At 41.5% G+C, this 22,033-nt stretch overlaps 1 protein-coding gene and 1 pseudogene across 1 annotated transcript; both read left to right on the top strand.

Moving 5' to 3' along the window:
- The first annotated feature begins 263 nt into the window (after positions 1 to 263).
- On the top strand, positions 264 to 4,219 carry LOC147618342 (laccase-4-like; annotated as a pseudogene).
- A 13,298-nt stretch (positions 4,220 to 17,517) lies between these two features.
- On the top strand, positions 17,518 to 19,326 carry LOC147618341 (small ribosomal subunit protein eS26y-like). The gene is made up of 5 exons (XM_086774794.1): positions 17,518 to 17,687; positions 17,773 to 17,865; positions 18,667 to 18,751; positions 18,852 to 18,982; positions 19,071 to 19,326. Exons 1-5 carry the CDS (start codon positions 17,685 to 17,687, stop codon positions 19,122 to 19,124), a joined length of 366 nt encoding a protein of 121 aa, XP_086630920.1. The 5' UTR covers positions 17,518 to 17,684; the 3' UTR covers positions 19,125 to 19,326.
- Positions 19,327 to 22,033: the final 2,707 nt, after the last annotated feature.

The raw sequence follows: 22,033 nt of genomic DNA, 5'->3' as shown, positions 1-22,033 counted from the left end.
AATTAACAGAGTTCCACGACCTTGTCTTACGGGGTTAACCGTGTCAACCATGCATGCTACACGGATCACAATATAAATCGAGGCTTTGTACTAGGTTCAATATAAATCAAGGCTTTGTACTGGGTTCAATATTAATCCACTCATGATCGACATTCTTTAATCATACTTCTTCTTTTCAGCTTAGCTTGGCTTGGCTTGGCTTTCTCTTATTAATCGCATCCTACACCACACCACAATTTGCTATTCTCTTCAGCCCAAATTTAATGACTATATTCTTCTCCATTCTTCAGATTCATTCTTTGTTGCTCCTCCTTGGATCGGCGCTTATACTAGTGCGTCTAGCCTGTGCAGGCTCCGTCGTCAATGACGACGGAACCATGACACACCATTTTGATTTCAAGGTAGCAATTATCTCAATTAAGCCACAAATTAGGCCTTCGGTCATTATGGTCAACACTTATAATTAGAGCGATTAATGATCGTTAAGATCAAACTTAATCATCATCAGTAGTAGTCAAATACGATCGACAAACTCTACGTATAGGAGTTTGATTATCAGTGCTTAGATCATGCTGCAGACGTAGTTATGACCAGGAGGACTAACGATAGAACGATCAAACTGATCAACGAAGAGTAGTACAGTTATAGGAATATTAATGCTTATAATCTAGCCGCTGTAAGTAATCATAAGACCAGGAATATCGATTCAGGATACAATTATAATTATGATCGTGTTTGCTTATGATCGATCAGGTGCATTACACCAACGTTACTCGCCTTTGCCATACCAAGCAGCTGGTGGCAGTGAACGGGCTCTTCCCAGGGCCTACTATCTACGTGCGGCAAGGGGACACAGTTAACGTGAGAGTGTCTAATCACGTGGTGGAAAACATATCAATTCACTGGTAATTATTATTATGATACTTCGAGACGATATACTTATTATAATAATTATGGTATATTAAATCATCCTTAATTGGGGCCTTCATGATTTCTTAAATTACCTTGTAATTATTCAGCAGCTGCTGTTGTAATGAGTAGATCAATGACCTTGCAAATTGTATTAATCTCGTAATGCGCCTGCATCAGCTTGAATATTTATCTATTACCGCTGCAGGCATGGAGTGAGGCAGATGTACACAGTTTGGTCCGACGGCCCCGCCTACATCACGCAGTGCCCTGTCCCCGCCCGAACACCCATTTCACACACAGCTTCAGAGTCGTACGAGAGCAAGGGACGCTCTTCTAGCACGCCCATCTCAGCTGGCTCCGGGCAACCGTGTACGGCGCCTTCATCATCCTGCCCAAGTACGGCAAGCCGTACCCTTTCCCCGTGCAACCCACCACCAAGGACTTCCCCATCATCCTAGGTAACTATTAGCCATACAGTATAATCATCACAATGTTAAGCTAATCATCACACTAGCCATGTATATCGCATAATCACATTATGTTAATACGCTAATCATCGATCATAGCCTATATATAGTGCATAATCACTCTGCTCAGCTAATCATCACACTAGCCATAGGATTAGAACTATATTGAAGGCAACCATACTAACTAGAGATAAAAGCTTCGGACTCTATATATATATAATCCGGCTGCACCTTCGTAGTAGCAACACTTAATTGAGGCTTACCTTGTGCAATGCTAAGCTAATTCGATCACTCGCAAGGGTTAGAGCTTAGGTGAATCTATACTAGACTATATATAGCTAGAGATAAGATAGCACATATTCTTGTAATGTGGCTGCAGCAGCTGCACACGTACGTGCCACCCGCCCCTAGTTGAGAACAGTAAATTAATGCTTACCTTTCAACTTGATCTTGCAGGAGAGTGGTGGAACGTGGACGTGTTGGATGTTGAGAAATTTGCTCTAGCAGATGGGGGAGGCTACAACTTGTCTGATGCCACCACTATCAATGGGCAGCCTGGCTTGCTCTACAACTGTTCACAGCAAGGTGCAGAGGCCGAAAGCAGATCAAAGTTTAAACGAATTAATTATTTTGAACAAATCTACTTGTGACCAGCTTGCGTGATTAAAGTTTGATTAGAATTGTTGGTGTTTTCCCCAGATGTAACCAGTGTGAGGGTGAAGCAGGGGGAGACGTATCTACTGAGGGTGATCAATGCGGCCATGAATTTTCAGATGTTCTTTCAGGTCGCAAAGCATAAGTTGACAGTGGTGGAGACAGACTGCACACTGTGTAAGCCTTATACAACAGATGTGATAGTGCTAGCGCCTGGACAGACAGCTGATGTGCTAGTAACAGCAGACCAGGCGATTGATAGCTATGTCATGGCTGCATCCGCATACTCACCGGCTAGAGAAGACAAGGTCCCATACCCCAAAACCACCACAACCGCCTTGTTTATCTATGAAGGATCAGCTAATTCCACCACCACGACCCCCAACAACAGTAGTCAAGCTGTCGATCAGCGCCTCTATACTTTTCCCACCTTCATTCCGGCCGCTAATGGCTCTGATTATGCCCTTGATTATGTGGGGAGCTTGAGAAGCTTAAACAGCAAGGCGTATCCCTCGCTAGTGCCCCAGACCGTCAACCAAAGCTTCCTTTTCACCGTGGGATACTCGCTTGAAGAATGCCCGGCCGGACAAACCTGCTACGGCCCGGAGGGACAAAAAATCTCTACGGCCATCAACAACATCACATTTGTCGCCCCCAACATCTCCATCTTACAAGTAAGAGATCTCATATTCAACTTAACGCCTCTACGGCAGCAGCAGCTAATCATCGTTTGAAGCCTCATGATCTACGAAATTAATTAGTATACCTGCAATATTCACTAATCACCACATCATCATTGATCTTTGATGTGTGTAATCAAACATCAATTAACTAATCGGTATAAGCTTGCTTCATTTGACTTCTTCATACCTGCACCAGGCATATTACGAAAGCAAGAATGCTGCTGACTTGCCGGGAATGTCCACCTCCACTGCAACGGACACCTTCGAGACCAATTTTCCCAGCGAGCCTCTATACCAATATAACTACACGGGCCCCTCTATAGAGGACAAGTTTGCAATCTTTGGGACCAAAGTTAAAGTAGTGGACTTTGAATCCAACGTGCAATTGGTGCTCCAAAACACAGAAACCCTATTTTTTGAGAGCCACCCCTTCCATTTGCACGACTATAACTTCTATGTGGTGGGCATGGGCCTAGGCAACTACAATGCATCATCAGACCCAGACCACTTCAACCTCATTGACCCTCCTGCCATGAACACAATAGCCGTCCCACCAGGAGGATGGGTTGCTCTCCGCTTCTGCACCGATAATCCAGGTAAACTCACTCAGCTATATAAAACATGTATATACACAGATACCTTTCATTGCATGTGTTAACCCTGCATGATGATGCAATTGTTGATTCCATGTAAGATTGAGTATATGCATTATAACAAGTACATGCATACATGTATGTGTATATTGCACCTACATGTATACTTGTAATGTGTATAAATACCTTCCATTGCATACATTAACCTTGCATGCAATCGGTTGATTCCTTGTACTCTTGAGTATATATAGTACAAGTACATGCATACATGTACGTGTATACACACACCTACACGCATACTTGTAGTGTATATAGATACCTTTCATTGTTGCATACATCAACCTTGCCTGCATGCAAATTGTTGATTCCATGTCTTGAGTATTATATACATCACAGGTACAAGCATACATGTATGTGTTACATGTATACTTGTGATGTATATGTATACATTACAAGTACATGCATACATGCAGTCGATTCTTCTTTATAGGGTCACAATATTTCATCTGCTAGAGAAACATTTTGACATTTCATATTCTTTATCACGGGTGCTTTTTAACTAGGGGACACATCCACTTTCCATCTAGTTTCTAGCCGATACATCTCTGAGATGGGTACCATTGTGAAGTGCATTTATAAAGGTTTTTCTTGTAAATAGTGAACTTACGATAATTGAGTTTTACACATGATAGGAGTTTGGCTTATGCACTGCCACTTTGAGATGCATACATCATGGGGGATGCAAATGGTGTGGATTGTCAAAGAAGGAGACCGAAAACTCCCACCACCACCAAAAGACTATCCAAAATGCTAAACACTTGAAGACTATCCCAAATCCAACATTACCTTGCAAATGGACATCTACTTTTCAATAACATTACCTTGCAAATGGACATCTACTTTTCAATAACATTTACATCATGTTCACTAAGCATGTTGAGAAAAGGGATATACCGATGGACTCCATGGCACATGGCTATATTGCCTTTCCTCATAACTACAGTATTCTTTGTAACAAGCATAGAGTATTTTACAAAATCTATTTGGATTATTGTAATAAGAGGGAGCTACATTCAGTATGACACATGGCTCATTTGTCTTTCCTCGTAATTACACTCTTTTCAAGTGTAGAATAATCCAAATCTTTTAAAGGTTTAATAATTCCAAGTCATGTTTGTATAAATTTTAGTGAGAAGTAGTGCAGCGTATTATCGTCCAAGAGGGAGTTGCATTCAGTATGCCACATGGTTCATTTGTCTTTCCTCGTAATTACAATCTTTTCGAGTGTAGAATAACCCAAATTTTTTGAAGGTTTAATAATTCCAAGTCATGTTTATATAAATTTTAATGAAAAGTAGTGCGTATAGTTTCAAACCAAAACACCTTGTTATAAACCCTTTTAAATTGTTAAAACCGTAAAATTTCATGGTTCTTCAACCATCTCTAATTATTATAATAACTAAACTTGTTTACTTCTTTTACATATTTTAGTATAAAATTAGCCTCATAAATGACATTGACAAGACTTGAAACTCTTAGGATCAGCACCTTTTTTATCATAAAAGTATCATAATAAAGGGGTTTCTGTTACATGCAAAATTTGTTTATTGAAAAAATATCCCAAAAAAATGATCACACATCATTCCAATACAAGCATTATATTTGCTAATCCACCCTATTAGTTATTCTAACTTATTTAAAAACTTACAATGTGTTGAATATTGTTAATATTTTAATAATACATGATCTATTGAAAAAATGTTAACTTAACTATTGTAAATCTATATTTTTAAGTAAAATTTACTAATAATTATAGATTATTATTTTATTTATATCACTCATTTAGGTAATAGTAATACCTTCCTTGCCTTTTATAATTTTATTAATGCATTTTTTTTTCATGTACCTTCTTAGTTTGTTTATTTGAGGCTCCAAGTTATTCACGCACCAAACGTTGTCGATTACACATTAGTAGAATTCAAAGTTTGTTGCCAATCACATGCATACATACTCTTTAAAGCCTTATTACTCATTCACAGTTTGTTGCCAGTCACATGCATACATGCTCTTTAAAGCCTTAGAACTCATTCATAGTTTGTTGCCAATCACATGCATACATACTCTTTAAAGCCTTAGTACTCATTCACATCAACTTGAATTATTTAGAAAAGCCTAGAATATGATAATTTTTTCCAACAGAGGGTGGTCAATTAATTTGTTCAACAAAAAGGTCAAACCACCCCATTTAGCATAAATAAAGCACATGGCCATATGCCTTTCCTCATAACTACATTCTTTGCAAGTATAGAGTATTTGTAAAAGTATGTTTAGATTATTGTAAAGAGGGAGATCCATTGACGATGGCACATGGCTCATTCGTCTTTCCTCATAATTACATTCTTTGTGATACACGAGTTTTATTTATTTAAAGATTGCATTTAACTCCAAGTCACGTTTGTATAAATTTTAATGAAAAGTAGAGTGCATATATATTTAAACCAAAACACCTTTTTTGTAAATCTTTTTCATAAACACAAAAGTTTATGGTTCTTCACCAATCTCCAAATAATATAATGATTAAACTAGTTTACTACTTTTACATAAAGTTAGTTAGCCTCACAAATGACATTGGTAAGACTTCAAAGTCTTATGCCATTAAGGAACACCTTTTTTATTATTAGGTATCATAACGAAGGGGTTTATCTTACACATACACATTTTTTATTGAAAACAATCTCAAAATAAAAAATATTGATCACGCATCATTCTCTTTTTTATATATACTACAAGTAATCTATATGCTAATCGATCCTATCATTCATGTACTTATTCACCCTATCATTCTCTTATATATATATAACACAAGTGCAATCTGACACAGAACCAACTGACTTAGAAACATCTCCAAATGTCCTTTGACACACACAGGCCCTCTGGTAGCTCTATACTTGAAGAGATATCACATTATAGACACCCTTCTGGCTACAACTGACACACAGTTGCTTTAGATCTGACTATACCTGACCAACCAACTAAAATGACTCAGCTGGAGGCTTTCTCTAGTCTACATCATCTAGAACTTCTATACCCTCTAGACACGCAAACCAAACATGAATCCTACCATGTGGTGGACACTCAGTTGACTCCAACCTAGCTCTAGCTACCACAAAAACACGATTCAGACCACAAAGCCTTCTGACTGCTAACACCTGACCTTTGACAGACTTCTAACTATCAGATGTAACTCAGGATCACTTCCCTTTAACTCAGACAAACCAAAGCAAGGTTCCTACACCTTCTGTTGATATTTTGATGCTTAGCTGACACCCAGCAGACTCAAAATCTTCTCTACTCAACTAACACACTGAGTCAGCAGCACTGACCCAGAACGAGATCCCCAATCTTCAAACTCACACACTCAAAAGCTTTATCTCCACCACAAACCTAAAGAAAACAACATCTTCTTCATAACAGAAACATCAAAATAAAGGACATCACAAACCAAACTCTGTCTGCTTCAGATATAGAAAATACGTCATTGTTTCAACATTCGTGAGACCTAGCATAAACATAAGAAGGAAACACCCAATAAACTCAAGGATATCCCTCAGGAAGACCCCAAGAACATCACTTCAAAGCTTCACCTTCAAATAGCTCCAGTCAAGAAGAAATCAAAATGGGTCAAGTCTCTAACAAAGAAGCTTCTCTCAGAGAGCCTAGGGGACACACCTATCCAACTCTATGTTCTCTAGCTCACCCTTTACTCTGATCCAAACAATCCTTCTTACTGCTTTTTCTTATTGTCTGCAAAGCTTCAACAACTGTAGATACTCCACCCTGCAACCTTCAACAAAACAAACCAACCTACAGGAGACACTCTCCACTACTGCAGTCACTCTCTGCACTTTCTCATCTCTCATCAAAGATCCACACGGAGATAGTCACCAAAATCTTCCCCCAATTCTCAATTTTTTCTCATCGCCGCCTCCATTCTTCCCATAAAAATATCACAGCCCGTCTCCTTCCTTCCAAAACCGTCAGCACCGACTTCCCTTGTTGCCCATGCACTTTCTATTTTCAATTGTGCATCTGTGCATATCTAATCGACCACACAATGGTAATCTTTCCTAAGGTTTCAATCATTCATCTTAATTTTATTATCTATTGGAGATTTAGGATAGGGACATCCTTTGAGCATTCTCCTTGAGCACAAAAAAATCTTATCATAGTTTCATACCTTGCGCAGTAACCATTGGTCTCTCAGTTGTACCCTGTAGAGGCTTACGATCCCTACCCATTATCAGATTGGGTTCTTTCCTGTTGCAGTATTCACACTGTGAAACAACAATGGAATGTGACCCAAAACATTTCCCATCCATTACATCATTTCCATTCTCTCGGATATATTGTGGGCTATATCTACTTGGTGGATTACATACAAACACTCAAATAAGTATAATGGGCACCTACCCCACATTTACAACTACACGGGCCCCTCTCTAGAGGACAAGTTTGCAATATTTGGGACCAAAGTTAAAGTAGTGGACTTAATCCAACGTGCAATCGGTGCTCCAAAACACACAAACCCTATTTTTTAAGAGCCACCTATTAGGCAAAATTTTGTAAAGATGTTTTGGGCTTGTGTACATATGGGATGCATCGCATGCAAAAAAGCTTTGCCCTGAATGCCCTAGCAGGTGTACAGAGTGGCTGGTTTTATGTTTTTTTACGAGCTCTTGGTGATGCCTCCATGTGGAAGCATATGGAAACCCCAAATGTGATGATGGCTGGTCGATCGTGGGCTGATTCTGGATGCAGTCTATGGCGCTCCATTTTTAACAAGCACGTGATGACAGTTGGTAGTGCATGGAGCTTAAAGGCCTTAATACATAAGGGACTTAATAAATACCATGTAATTTTATTTAAAAAGGTGGTGAAAGTGGAAACATCAACAAAAGAAAATGTAGCAGAATCATGGTGGGCACGTGATTTCCAAATGCAGAGCGCCGATATGGGACTTGCCCGATTCCACCAAGGAGTTTGTTTTCTTGTTGTGGTGGTTGCCACCTACAGAGAGAGGGAGTTTTTGGGTAGAAGTGTGTTGCTTTGGTTTTGCTTTGTAGTAGCCGGCGGTGGCTGGTAGCAAGGAAGAGGGAGTATAGCTGCCAGCGAGAGCAGGTTTTTTTTTGTTTTTTGCAGCTGCTGGTGGCGACAGAGAGAAGGGGTTCTTTTTGTTTTGGAGAGCCGCTAGTTCTCAGTGGACGGTGGAGACGGAGAGACAGAGAGTTTTTCGTTGTAGAGGGACGCCTCTCGTATGCAGGGAGTTTTCTAGGTGTTTCTCTATTTTTTGCCGTCGGGAGAAGCTGGTAGCAGGAAGAGTGAGAGGGAGCGGACTACAGTGTGTTTGTTGGTGGTGCTGCTTCTGGCGTCTTTGAGCAATTCAAGGGCTCGACATCGTGGGTGATGAGTCGAGGGAGGAGCGGGCTCTAGGAAGACCAAGACTGTTCTCTCTCCCATGGAAGGCAGCACAGGAGAAGACAACTTTTCAACTGGCAGCATTTTCTCTCCTCTTTTTGGTGGCTGGTGGCATGGAGGTTTCTTTTGTTAGCTGCGCAGAGCTGGTAGTAGAGAGAGAGGGTGTCTTGTTGCCTTTACTGCCGCAGAGATAAGAGCAAAGTTTTCTCTTGGTTGGGTAGCCGCCTCTGCACAGAGTGGTGTGTTTCTTTTGTTAGCTCTGCAGGTTGGCTGGAGCAGAGAGAGAGTGTGTGCATGTGGTTTTGTTGGGTTACTGCCTCCTCGTATCTCAGGGCAGCTCGAAGGCTGAGGTAATGATGTTTCTGAGAAGAGGTGAGAGAGGGATTAGCCAAGATGAATGGGGGACAACCTTGTGAGTATACATCTTTTGTGTTGATGTGAAGGTGTCATGTATGTGAGATGGTTGTGTGAGGAAAAGCTTGTGTGTCGGAAGAAGCTTGTATGGAAGTGTTGACTAGGAATTCAAGGATGAATGATACTGGTGATGTATCTAGCTATGGTTGTGTGTTGGTATCCTGTGTGTGTTGATTTGCAGGAGAAGGCGTGATTGACGTGTTTGGTGGTGTAGTCCACGGGTTTACACTCTCATAGCGCACTTTGTGCCAGCCTTCGATTACCTCGTCATGCACACAGTGGAAGTGTATGTGTTTGCTGGGTGTTTGCTTTGACTATGGTGCCCCCATTTTGTGCTAGTGATTCCAAGGTTGGTGAAGTGGGAAGCTATAGAGGACTGTTCCCGTGTTCTTTTTTCCACCCCACACCACCCCTTCCATTTGCACGGCTATAACTTCTATGTGGTGGGCATGGGCCTAGGCAACTACAATGCATCATTAGAACCAGACCACTTCAACCTCATTGACCCTCCTGCCATGAACACAATAGCCATCCCACCAGGAGAATGAGTTGCTCTTCGCTTCTTCACCGATAATCTAGGTAAACTCACTCAGCTATATAAAACACGTATATACACAAATACCTTTCATTGCATGCGTTAACCTTGCATGCATGCATGCATGCAATTGTTGATTCCATGTCTTGAGTATATGCATTATAACAAGTACATGTATGTGTATATTGCACCTACATGTATACTTGTAATGTGTATTGATACCTTCCATTGCATACATTAACCTTGCATGCATGCAATCGTTGATTCCTTGTAATCTTGTGAATATACATTACAAGTACATGCATACATGTACGTGTATACACACACCTACACGCATACTTGTAGTGTATACACACACCTACACGCATACTTGTAGTGTATATAGATACCTTTCATTGCACCTTGCATGCATGCAAATTGTTGTTTCCATGTCTTGAGTATTATATACATTACAGGTACAAGCATACATGCATGTGTTACATGTATACTTGTGATGTATATGTATACATTACAAGTACATGCATACATATACATGTGTTACATGTATACTTGTGATGTATATGTATACATTACAAGTACATGCATACATGCAATCTATTCTTCTTCATAGGGTCACAATATTTCATTTGCTCTAGAGAAACATTTTGACATTTCATATTCTTTATCACAGGTGCTTTTCCACTAGGGGACGCATCCACTTTCCATCTAGTTCCAGCCGATATATCTCTGAGATGGGTACCATTGTGAAGTCTATTTAAAAAGATTTTTCTTGTAAGTAGTGAACTTACGATAATTGAGTTTTACACATGATAGGAGTTTGGCTTATGCACTGCCACTTTGAGATGCATACATCATGGGGGATGCAAATGGTGTGGATTGTCAAAGAAGGAGACCAAAAAATCCCACCACCGCCAAAAGACTATCCAAAATGCTAAACACTTGAAGACTATCCCAAATCCAACATTACCTTGCAAAGGGACATCTACTTTTCAATAACATTTACATCATGTTTATTAAGCATGTTGAGAAAAGGGATATACCGATGGACTCCATGGCACATGGCTATATTGCCTCTCCTCTCATAACTACAATATTCTTTGTAGCAAGCTGTTGCATTTTTTTTCCACCCTTCCACTATGTTTTGATGCATGAGCATATGCGTGGCAGCATGCGCATATTGAAGAGTGATGCCTTCACTTCGTACCCTCACTTGGTTTTGGCACACAAGCATTTTTTTTGCAAGCAAGAAGCTAGCATCAAGGCGCCCCACTCAAGCATGTGTGGGACTAAGGGCTTGGCCCACTTTAATTTTTAAAGGCTTTAAACCTTAGCTTGCTGGGCTTGGCCCACTTTAATTTTTAAAGGCTTTAAACCTTTGCTTGCTGGAAAAAAATAACGAGCAGCGTTGGAAATGAATCGCCGCCATGCATGCCTGAAGCGAAGCATCGCCAGCACATGGACTACACACGTTCGCTTGAAGAGAGAGAGAGTGCAGCCATTTTCGAGGCCGGCCCTTGTGCTGCGAGCGAGGGAAGTGAGACAAAGCTCTGCTAATCGCCGCACGCGTTCGCTTGAGGAGAGAGAGGTGCGCTCATCGAGACCACCAAGCCATCTGTGAGCAAGTGCGGGCACCCTGTTCTGGTGTCCAGAAGCGGAAGAGTGAAGGAGAGAAAGTGAATGATTCGTCTCGGTCGCATTGCAGGGAAATAAACTTCATATTATATTTTTTTTTCAAGCTTTTCTTTATAAAAAAAACGTCGTTAAAAAGAGGTTGTTCCCGCTTTCACTTGACCAAGAGAATAAAGGAAGGAAAAAAGCATAATAACATTGTTTCTTTTCCTTGCATGTGAAGAGGGAAGTGGAAGAGGAGAAGATATTTGTAACAAAGAAGCAGGTGTGATTTTCGATGACAAACAATAGCAAAGCTTCGCACTCACACACTCACATAGTCATGCGTTAGCAAGCCTCGTAAGTTGTTTCTATTCAAAAATTGAAAGCATTGTAAAATTCAATTCTTGAGGGCCGTGAGGGCATTGTTTCTCGTGGAGGGCATCATCGGCGAGCGCACAAAAGCTTCATCAACATCAAGCAAAAAGCGGCTAGATAAGATCTCTCTCTTTTTCTCATATAAAAGCTACATAAATTTGCTTTATGAATCAAGCACTGCGCACGTGAAATTCAATGAACAAATCACATTTCACGCTACATTTTGCCTCGTTCATTGGTGTCGTGGTGTCATCTCGCTCTTTTGTCATTTAGCACAAAGCTTGTTTAACATTTGTGTGTGTATACATCATCGGCACTCCATCATTGCAGCGCCGTACTTGTTAGAAAGATCCATAGCACACAGTCCTATCTACTAGTGCCTTCTCCTTTGGGGTGTTGGGAAAGTGTAGCTCCATTCTTTGTTGGATATCTAGGGGGGTTGTCGGGTTTTGTCCTCTTTGCCTTGCTCGTGTAGATATTTCCCAGACAGTGGCACGCCCGGTGGGACCTTGACTTGGTCTTGGTTCCATGACACGAACCTACTTGGAAAGGGGACTTATGCAAAGTGCCAAAGATGAGAGCTTGAGAGAGAGTGACCGAGCTAAGAGATACCATAAAAGGGAGAAAGCCAAGCAACACCTACTTCAATCTAGCCCCACACTAGCACTTTTCCATTACAAAGTTCACCTCCTTCGCCATCATTGGAGGGAGTTCACCTGGAATCGTAATTTCTATACGAATTCCAATTATGGCTCAACCACCACTTCCTCCTCCATTCGCCATTCAATCACCTTTGGTTTTGCCACCAAATTCGGCCCATCCCGATGCATCCCTCATCCCATTCCCCACATTCTATGGGACACCGTTGGAGGATCCCACCGCTCATCTAAACAATTTCAAAATTGCTTGTTTGACCTCACACATCGTCGAGTAAGGGCATGTGATTAATTACTTTAGCACTACACTCAAAGGTGAGGCCTCAAATCGGTTCGCTAGGAACAACCAACCTCCATCCCAAACTTTGTCGATTTTGAGCAAAAGTTCTTGTGTGAATTTCGCAAACCTCCAAACTTCTTCGCATTTTTTCAGCAATTACACTCATTCAAGCAAAATCACCCGCATAAGACCATGGAACAAGCGGCCACGAGGTTTAGGAACTTTGTTGATCATTACACTCCCGTTTTTAACAATGACCTGCTCACCATCATGGACTCGTTTCTATGAGGCATACACCCTAGCATCCAAATTTTGGTTAGAGCTCAAGCCCCAAATGACTTGAATACGGCCATCACTTTTGCCATTAATGTGGAGAGCTCTTATCGATGTGTTTACGAGCCACAACAGGCCACGACTCCATCTCCTCGTATTATCCATGGCTAGCACCACATACTTCTGTTTTGCCCTCCCCGCAACAACCTTGGCCAACCTCATCGTGTGTGCCTCAACTTCAACTAACTCAACCATTCCAATTCCCACCCGTTATACCACCTCACCTTCAAGTGACCTCACCACCTCTTCTGCCTTTAGCACCCCCTCCTTCTTCTAGCGTCGTGGCTCCCCTAACCTCTTCACAAAATCATGTTGATGCCCCTCACGCTCCATCACCGTATGTGACTTACCCTGATTCTACTTCTACAACTCAACCACCAGCACATCACAAGGGGGGGATGGATATAAAAGCACCGCGTCCCTAGTATTGGGGATTTGAAAAACATGATGACAAATTACATGAACCAACTTAATGAAAATGTGAAGGCTGTGACTCTTGATGTGAATTTTCTAAAACGCCAACAAAACTTGTTGTCTGCACACGTCGCCCTTGTGAGATCCCTGTTTCCACCGAGCAACGGATTCGGGGTACTAGCAGCGGAAGTAGCACTTCTCGCGCAGGACAGGGGTCCCACATTCGATGCCTCACCCATGGATATCCGGACAAGAGACTAATCCGTCGATTTACCCAAAACCAAACCCGAAAAAACTTCCTTTACCCGGAAAGCACGGGTGATTCCACCAGGACAATTTTTACTCTAACGTAGTCAAATCATTTCTGAACAAACTGATCGGATTGCATCTATAAAGATACTCGGTCAGATCAAGGAAGAAACTTGCACTTGGATCATTGGGATCAATGCTTTTTTTCCCATTCAAGAGGCACAGCCGTTGATTCCTATCCATAGAACAATTACTATCCGGGATTTACTTTATCTATCGTAATAACAAAAATTGAGTCTCGATTTACGGATCCATCAGTCCAGCCTAACCCCAGATCCCATGGGTTAGCCAACCGCCCAACCACTATAGTGATGGGATCCAATTTGGAATTTGGTTAGGTTTTGTCCTGGTACCAAGGAAAAGAGTTCCAAGGACCCCTAGCCGGAAGTTCATACAAACATAAAACTAGTCACACCACTTACACACCCAATATGAAATTGCCTTTTTCTTAGCATCAGCTAACTTTAAAACAATCCTTTAATGAAACCATTATGTCACTGATGACAATCCTCAATCTCTGGTTGAATCCTTATTTCCAGTCATTCATTCATCGGTATACTTATGGCATCATTGGTAACCAGAACGCTCATCACCTGTTCACTCAGGGACCTTTTCCATAGTTCCTAGCTCATAGTAACCGGCAATATATTCATATAATAGAATGGAATCTCCGTGGAAGATCAACAAGATCAACCCACAGATCCATATAAAAGGGCCATGGACTCATCCGTTGAGGACCAGCAAGGTCAATCAACCAGATCCATTTCCAGTTTCAGAAAACAACTCTTATTCCTTGTTCCAATATCTTCCACGACGCACGTGTGGGTATCTTCGGCAACCCAGAGCCCGAGCACCGTATGGTCAGCACCCTCTAGAATCCTTCGCCGCAGGTGACCTAGCGCTTCACTCATAGGCCGCTTCCTTGGTCCCTAATCCACCGTACGGGAAGCTCACCATTTAAATCGAACCGAGGCACGAACCTACTTGGAAAGGGGACTTATGCAAAGTGCCAAAGATTGGCAAGAGAGCTTGAGAGAGAGTGACCGATCTAAGAGATACCATAAAAGGGAGAAAGCCAAGCAACACCTACTTCAATCTTGCCCCACACTAGCACTTTTCCATTACAGAGTTCACCTCCTTCACCATCATCGGGGGGGAGTTCACCTGGGATCGTAATTTCTATACCAATTCCAATTATGGCTCAACCACCACTTCCTCGTCCATTCTCCATTCAATCACCTTTGGTTTTGCCACCAAATTTGGCCCATCCCGATGCACCCCTCATCCCATTCCCCACATTCTATGGGACACCGTTGGAGGATCCCACCGCTCATCTAAACAATTTCAAAATTGCTTGTTTGATCTCACACATCGTCGAGGAAGGGCATGTGATGAATTACTTTAGCACTACACTCAAAGGTGAGGCCTCAAATTGGCTCGCCAAGCAACAACCAAACTCCATCCAAAACTTTGCCGATTTTGAGCACAAATTCTTGCCTGAATTTCGCAAACCTCCAAACTTCTTTGCATTTTTTGAGCAATTACACTCATTCAAGCAAAATCACCCGCATGAGACCATGGAAAAAGCGGCCACAAGGTTTAGGAACTTTGTTGATCATTACACTCCCGTTTTTGACATCGACCTGCTCACCATCATGGACTCGTTTCTACGAGGCATACACCCTAGCATCCAAATTTTGGTTAGAGCTCAAGCCCCAAATGACTTGAATACGGCCATCACTTTTACCATTAATGTGGAGAGCTCTTATCGATGTGTTTACGAGCCACAACAGGCCACGACTCCATCTCCCTCGTATTATCCATGGCTAGCACCACATGCTCCCGTTTTTCCCTCCCCGCAACAACCTTGGCCAACCTCATCGTATGTGCCTCAACTTCAACTAACTCAACCATTCCAATTCCCACCCGTTGTACCACCTTACCTCCTTTTGCCTTTAGCACCCCCACCTTCTTCTAGCATCGTGGCTCCCCTAACCTCTTTACAAAAATCATGTTCTTGCCCCTCATGCTCCATCACCTATCATACTTTGGACGATTGGACATACTCTCACTAGGGTGCATAAAGATGGTGATGACCAAAACATTGACCTATGTGCACATGCTAGTAAGTATGCTAGGGAGGGAAATCATTGAGCTTCACATCAATAAAAACTAGTCACTCTTGCACTCACCTCTTCTATGTTGGAGCTCAAAACTAAGTGCAAGGGGTCCACCACACTGGGACGGTAGTCTTCATTAAGTGCAAGGGGTCCACCACACTGGGACGGTAGTCTTCAAATGCATGTTATTACTGTTGATCAATAAATGAACTAATGAATGTTCAAACATGTTAAGTTCACTTACTAGATCCTAAGAGGGATGCCTCATCTTCTTTTAAACTCTCCCATCCCTACCTTTTGCTCTCACCATGTGAGGTCACTTGCTCATCACCCTATAGCATGGGACTGCTACTCATCGTCATGCTCATCATCCTTAGACTGGCTATCCTCAGAACCCTCATCAATGTCATCCCCTTCCCACTCTGGCTGTGACCTTTTTTGGGTGTTGGTGTCACGGTTGTGGACGATGGAAGCTCCTCGTCTCATTTACCTCAAAGTCGTGATGCATTAAGTCGCAAGTTTGAAAATGGACACATGTAAAACTTATGTGTTATTGGGGGTGAAGATAATAGCAAAACACTAGTTTCATGGCAAGATGTCACATGTAAAACTTGTGTTATTAGGGGTGGGGATAATAGCAAAAGCACTAGTTTCATGGCAAGATGTGAGTGTGATAATTCCCTTTTTGAAGAGTGGAATACGAAAGCCTAGAATCATTTTAATTACTTTTTTTGAAGAAAATCAAGCTATAAAAATCTTTTGATTATCAAGGTAGAGAGCCTTAACAAGATTGTTTCATTAAGAGAAAGTTTTTTTGCATAAGTTTGAAACACTTTCATGTATGGAGAAATAAAAGAAGGGCCCAACTATTTGTTTATAGGAAAAAGATGCGACTTAGTTCTTAAAACAATGTTACTCAATAAACACAAAAGAAAAAAGGAATGTCATTTACCTAAAAATCCTGATGCCTCAAGTCACAAGTTTTGAAAATGGACACATGTAAAAGTTATGTGTTATTGGGGGTGGGGACAATAGCCGGGTAGTTAAGGTGGCACCCGTCTCTTCCCAGAATGCGGGTTCGATGTTGGCCCACCCCTACCCCTCACTCCACAAAGAAAAATAAATAGATAAAACTCATGTTTTAAATGCAAGCTTGAATCATGGTCAAGATATTGATACCGTGCTTTATAGGGCTTGGAAGAATAAAAATGTAAGTTTGAATCATTGGTCAAGTTATTGGTACTGTGCTTTATATGGCTTGGAAGAATAAAAATGTAAGTTTGAATCATTGGTCAAGTTATTGTTGGTACTGTGCTTTTTGTAGGGCTTGGAGCAATAAAAATTATCCTTATATATGTTCACTTGCATGCAATGTAGTGGTGAAGATGTTGGGCTTTGCCATGTGAGGACACAACTCACTGTAGTCTATCACTATAAAATATTTACTAGTACTCAACCCGCGCGTTGCTGTAGTATGTAAAAGACATTAAGAAGCAAAACACAGGAATGGAAGCCGGTATACAAAGGATCAAATCGAATGGGATTTTTTCCTCTTTCTTTTTAAAAATCCATTATTTTTTCTCTCCTCTCCTTGTGCCTTGGTTTGTCCATGGTTAATATGTAATAGATAGATGGTTTCTCTCTCTCTCCATAAAAGCTCCTTATATATGTGATTATTTGTCTTGAGAAATTAGAAGTATGCATTTGCCCGTTAACCATGGTTACATCAAGGGTTTAGGGTGCGGCTAGGGTTTAATCGGGCGGCCATACTTCTGTGATGTCCATCTTCTTTTGTAAACGCCCTCTTCAACCTGAGCCGGCGCTGTTGGGTCTTTCGGGCTCTGCTTGCAGCTATGGTGCGTTTGATGGCTTGCTCTGCTGTTGTTATCTCTTTCCTTTACGTAGTCCTAAACAGTTTCTTCCTTGTTTGCGTTTCTGCAGACGGTCAAGCGCCGAAACGGTGGTCGCAACAAACATGGGAGGGGCCACACAAACCCCATCAGGTGCTCCAACTGTGGGCGATGCGTTCCTAAGGTATTTCCTTCAGGGGGGTTTAGACTGTTATATTCTGTTAGGGCGACGGAACTGTTAGCGTTAGGTTTTTGTTCTTGTTAGGGTACTGCATCTGTAAGGATCACGGTTGTCAGGTCGATCTGCCAGATAACAGCATTGTATCGCAGTAATATGCACTACTACATCAGAGTGGGAATGGACACAGGAACTTCCATTTCAGCATGCGGCTGATCAGTGGCAGCCGGGTGGGCGTCAGGCAATGTGTTAGACCAGCACCTATTCCTGTACGTCATGGTCGTTGGGAACATAGCATTTTATAGAATGTGTGATTGACGAGCTCAGCCCCAGGAATGCAGGTTTCTCAATGGTTTTTTATCTGCAGATTATGGAGCTGTGCGATCTAATATGATGACGGTATGGGGTGGCTTTAGAAACCAGGGTATGAGGATGATATAAGGGTCTACAAGATATCCCTGTTCAGTTGCCATGGATGTGTTTGTTGGGGATGTTAAACATTTATGGGAGCTGAGGTCTAGTAAGATCAAAGGTCTCTATCTCCATGGTCTCTTTGAGTCAGATCATGTGGGAAAAGCAACTTGTTTGGCTTGAACATCTTTCGTGCAAGAATGTGTTTCATGCGGTGATTGATTCAATTTAGTTAGGTCCAACCTCAGATCACTGTACTCATGGAAATCCATAGTCTGGTCTGGCTGCATTGGGTCATCAACGTTTTCTGTCACAGGTTTGGTAAGTTTTATAATGTAATGGAAGTGTTAAGTCGGATCCTCTAAACTGATCTCCAAGACTGGCGTTTGTGGGCAGGACAAGGCTGTGAAACGCTTTCTTGTGAGGAACATTGTTGAGCAGGCTGCGGTGCGTGATGTCCAAGAAGCTTGCGTCTATGATGGTATGCATTTGTTCTTCAACCTGAAGAGTTGTAAAGTGTGATTCCTTTTTGTGCTGTAGTCCTTGCTGAATGTGTTTTCTGTTAAATATATTGGTTGCAGGATACACACTCCCGAAGCTCTATGCCAAGATGCAATATTGTGTCTCATGTGCTATCCATTCTCATGTTGTGCGAGTTAGATCCCGCACAGCCCGGAGGGTCCGTGAGCCACCCCAACGATTTAGGCGCAAGGTATGTTCTACCTCACTGCATGTCCTATACGTGGAGTGTTTTAAATACAGGTGTGTGACCGGCTTTCATCTATGTTTGTGATTTGTAGGAGGATATGCAAAGCCAGAATCCACGTGTGAATGTTCCCGCTGCCAGGAAGTGATCTTTTTTCTTTGAGGATGTCGTTGATATGAGACATGATTCATGTGCGTGGGACTGCCTCCTTAAATGGCTTTTATGCCCAGAGTTTGATTTCTTTTTGTCGTTTGTGGATGATTAACTAACCGAGGAGTTATATTCCCTTCTAATTCCAGTCTGTGCCGATTGGTACGCTGCATTTTGAGCATAAGATTTCCTTTCATCCACTTAAGTCCCAATTCGTTGTTGAAAGTGCCTTATTTTTCTTTTACGGTGGAGGCTTGCAAGCAAGTTTACTTGACATTGTTGATATGGTTTTGTGAGTGTCTTTTTGTTCCCATGCTAGTAGTTTATTGTGGGTCAGAGTTCTCATGTCTAGCTCAAGCAGGGACCTCTTCTCCTCTGATATGACTGTAGTATAGAGATGCATTCATGCTATCTAAGTGAAGGCTTTAGATTCACCTTCATTCATTTATGTATGGCAAATAAAATCTAAGATGTGCTGTTCGAAAAATTAGACAGGACATGTGGCCTGCTATTGTCCTTCTATGTGGTTTTACTTGATGAGTAGAGTGCTCGTTGCCTTAGAAAAAACAAAGATTGTGTTCTACCTTGAGGAACTGCTAGAGTGGCTATCATTTTTCCAGTCGTGCAATTTGCTATTTCCCTTAAATAATACATGTGGGGATGGTGTTCAGTAATGCCTGTCGGCAGAAAATACTGTCTATCATGACCCTGCCTTGTCTGCTTACAGACACTGGGCATTAAATGTTACAAGTAGCTGACCCGCAGCGTTGCTATGGCCATGTATGAACCCAAGCATGACCCAAGTGAATAATTATACCTTCGTTTCAAATTTCAAGAACTCAAAATTTCTCCTTCATCCTTGGTCCCATTTCTTCCTGTCATTTGGCCACTTGGAGAGAATAAGTTATGTTTAACAAGGAGTAGATAGATATCAAGCAATGCTTGTTTAAGCCTGTATAAATGTATGTAAACTTATTTTTAGCTTGAATAATTCTGTCAAACGTATTTTTAAATGTATGTCGTACTTGAATCTCAATCTTGTTATTTTTGCACTATTAACTTCCGTAAAGGTATCATGATATGAAACTGCGAGAAAGGGTGGAAGTAATGTCTTGTCCCCAGCACCTAAGGTGAGGAAATGGAAGTGACTCTGATCCATGCATTTTTCATCTTCGATTTGCCTTAAAGATGAAGGCAATGCCATACTATGTTGAATCCTCTTTGAAATATACATGGTAGAACTTTAAAAATTAAACTATGTAGAAAAATGGGATGTTTTTTTGTCTCTTTTGTGTCAAGGGTCGATACCAATTCAAATTAAGGCTCCTCAAAGGGATTGGGCGAGAGAGAGAGAGAGAGAGAGAGAGAGAGAGAGGTTTTCAAGCGACTGGTGAAAGAAAGAAACATATACTCATTAAAACACATGTAATCACTATGGTTTTAATATGAGAAATGTAATAGAGGTATAGAGGGTGGGTTGCATGTGTTTTAAGTGTCTAAAAGGTACACCTGTGAAAACAAGAATATGTATTCATCATATACATTGATAGCATTCCAAATCTATGCTTACTTTGGCATTAAGCTTAAAAAATGTTACAGATGTCGAGAGATTACCACTATATGCAACAAGATTTTCACTAGCCCCTTGAATTATGCATGTGGATATAATTGTTTAGCCTTGTTGATGCAAGGGTTGTTAGAGAACTTACCGTAGAACTTGATCTGTCATGGAAGGCACTTGATTCGAGGCAAGTGCACTATGTGCCAGTTGCTCACAAGGTCACAGGCAAATAATAAGAACTAACACCCCCTCAAGGGGACCTTGAAACGTAGTTACTCTATGCTTCTTTTATATTAGCCAGTGTAACTCTTAGGAGTGCAGAGAAGATGTTGCATATCTGAAGCCATGCTGTGTGCGAGGCAGATGGTCAATAACTGTTAGTTATGCAGGACACTTTTATGGCCTTCAGCTCTATTGACTGCCTAAATATTTGTGTTATTTTCCCCCCCTGTAGTAGGGGCTTTCACTCTATTAAACTGTCTGACTAAGGAAAAACGAAGCCTTTGAAATTTTTCTTAAAGATTTTATTTGGAACTATACAAATTTTTGGGTCTGAAGGAAAAGTTATTGGGGTGAATTTATGGCATTCTAAGCAAAGAGCACGTGTATGTACTAAGGGAGGGTTACAGGACCAATAGGTCCTGCCAAACACCTTCTCCACTTGAGCTATCACAAGACAGTGCTCTTCCAAGGCACCTTCTCCACTTGAGCTATCACAAGAGAGTGCTCTTCCAAGGCCACAAGCAGCCCTAATACTAGCTGGATATACTGGTTGCTTAAAACAAGTCCATGCTCTACAGGAACACCATAGACAGGTGACGAGTCCAGTACGAGAAGCGTTACTGATGTCCAGTCCTCCAGTGGACATTTTGATGCTCAGCTAGAAATGTACCGAATGAACTTCAACAAAAAAATAGGCCAAATAGTCAACTGTGTTGCTGACAAGTGCGTCACTTATAATCATCTAAAGAATGGCAGTAGTTGACTTTATTTCACCTTAAAGCAGGCGCTAACACGATCATGCCGAAAAACTTGTATAGAGGGCAGAATAAAAAACGTTGCATGTGATATGATCAGACATTCATCAAACAAATTTGCTAGAATTGCATGTAGTGAGCTTGTAGCGGTGGTCAAAACATGTGCAAGGCTGTCACTTCTCAACCTAACATCCATACCAATGAATCCCTTAAGCAAACAGACTTGACCAAGTCCTGATTGCCCAAAAACTAATATTGATCTCCCATATTCAGCGAGGGTAAAATCCCTTTCTACCACTAACAGCACCGTCCGTCAATTAGTCATCATTTCACGGGGTAAAAGATGAAACCAAATCAATTAGTCATCAT

Source organism: Cibotium barometz, chromosome 35, assembly GCF_041138505.1.
Source record: "Cibotium barometz isolate CiBa-2024 chromosome 35, ASM4113850v1, whole genome shotgun sequence".
Lineage (NCBI taxonomy): Eukaryota > Viridiplantae > Streptophyta > Polypodiopsida > Cyatheales > Cibotiaceae > Cibotium > Cibotium barometz.
This window is presented reverse-complemented; position numbering and strand designations above follow the sequence as displayed.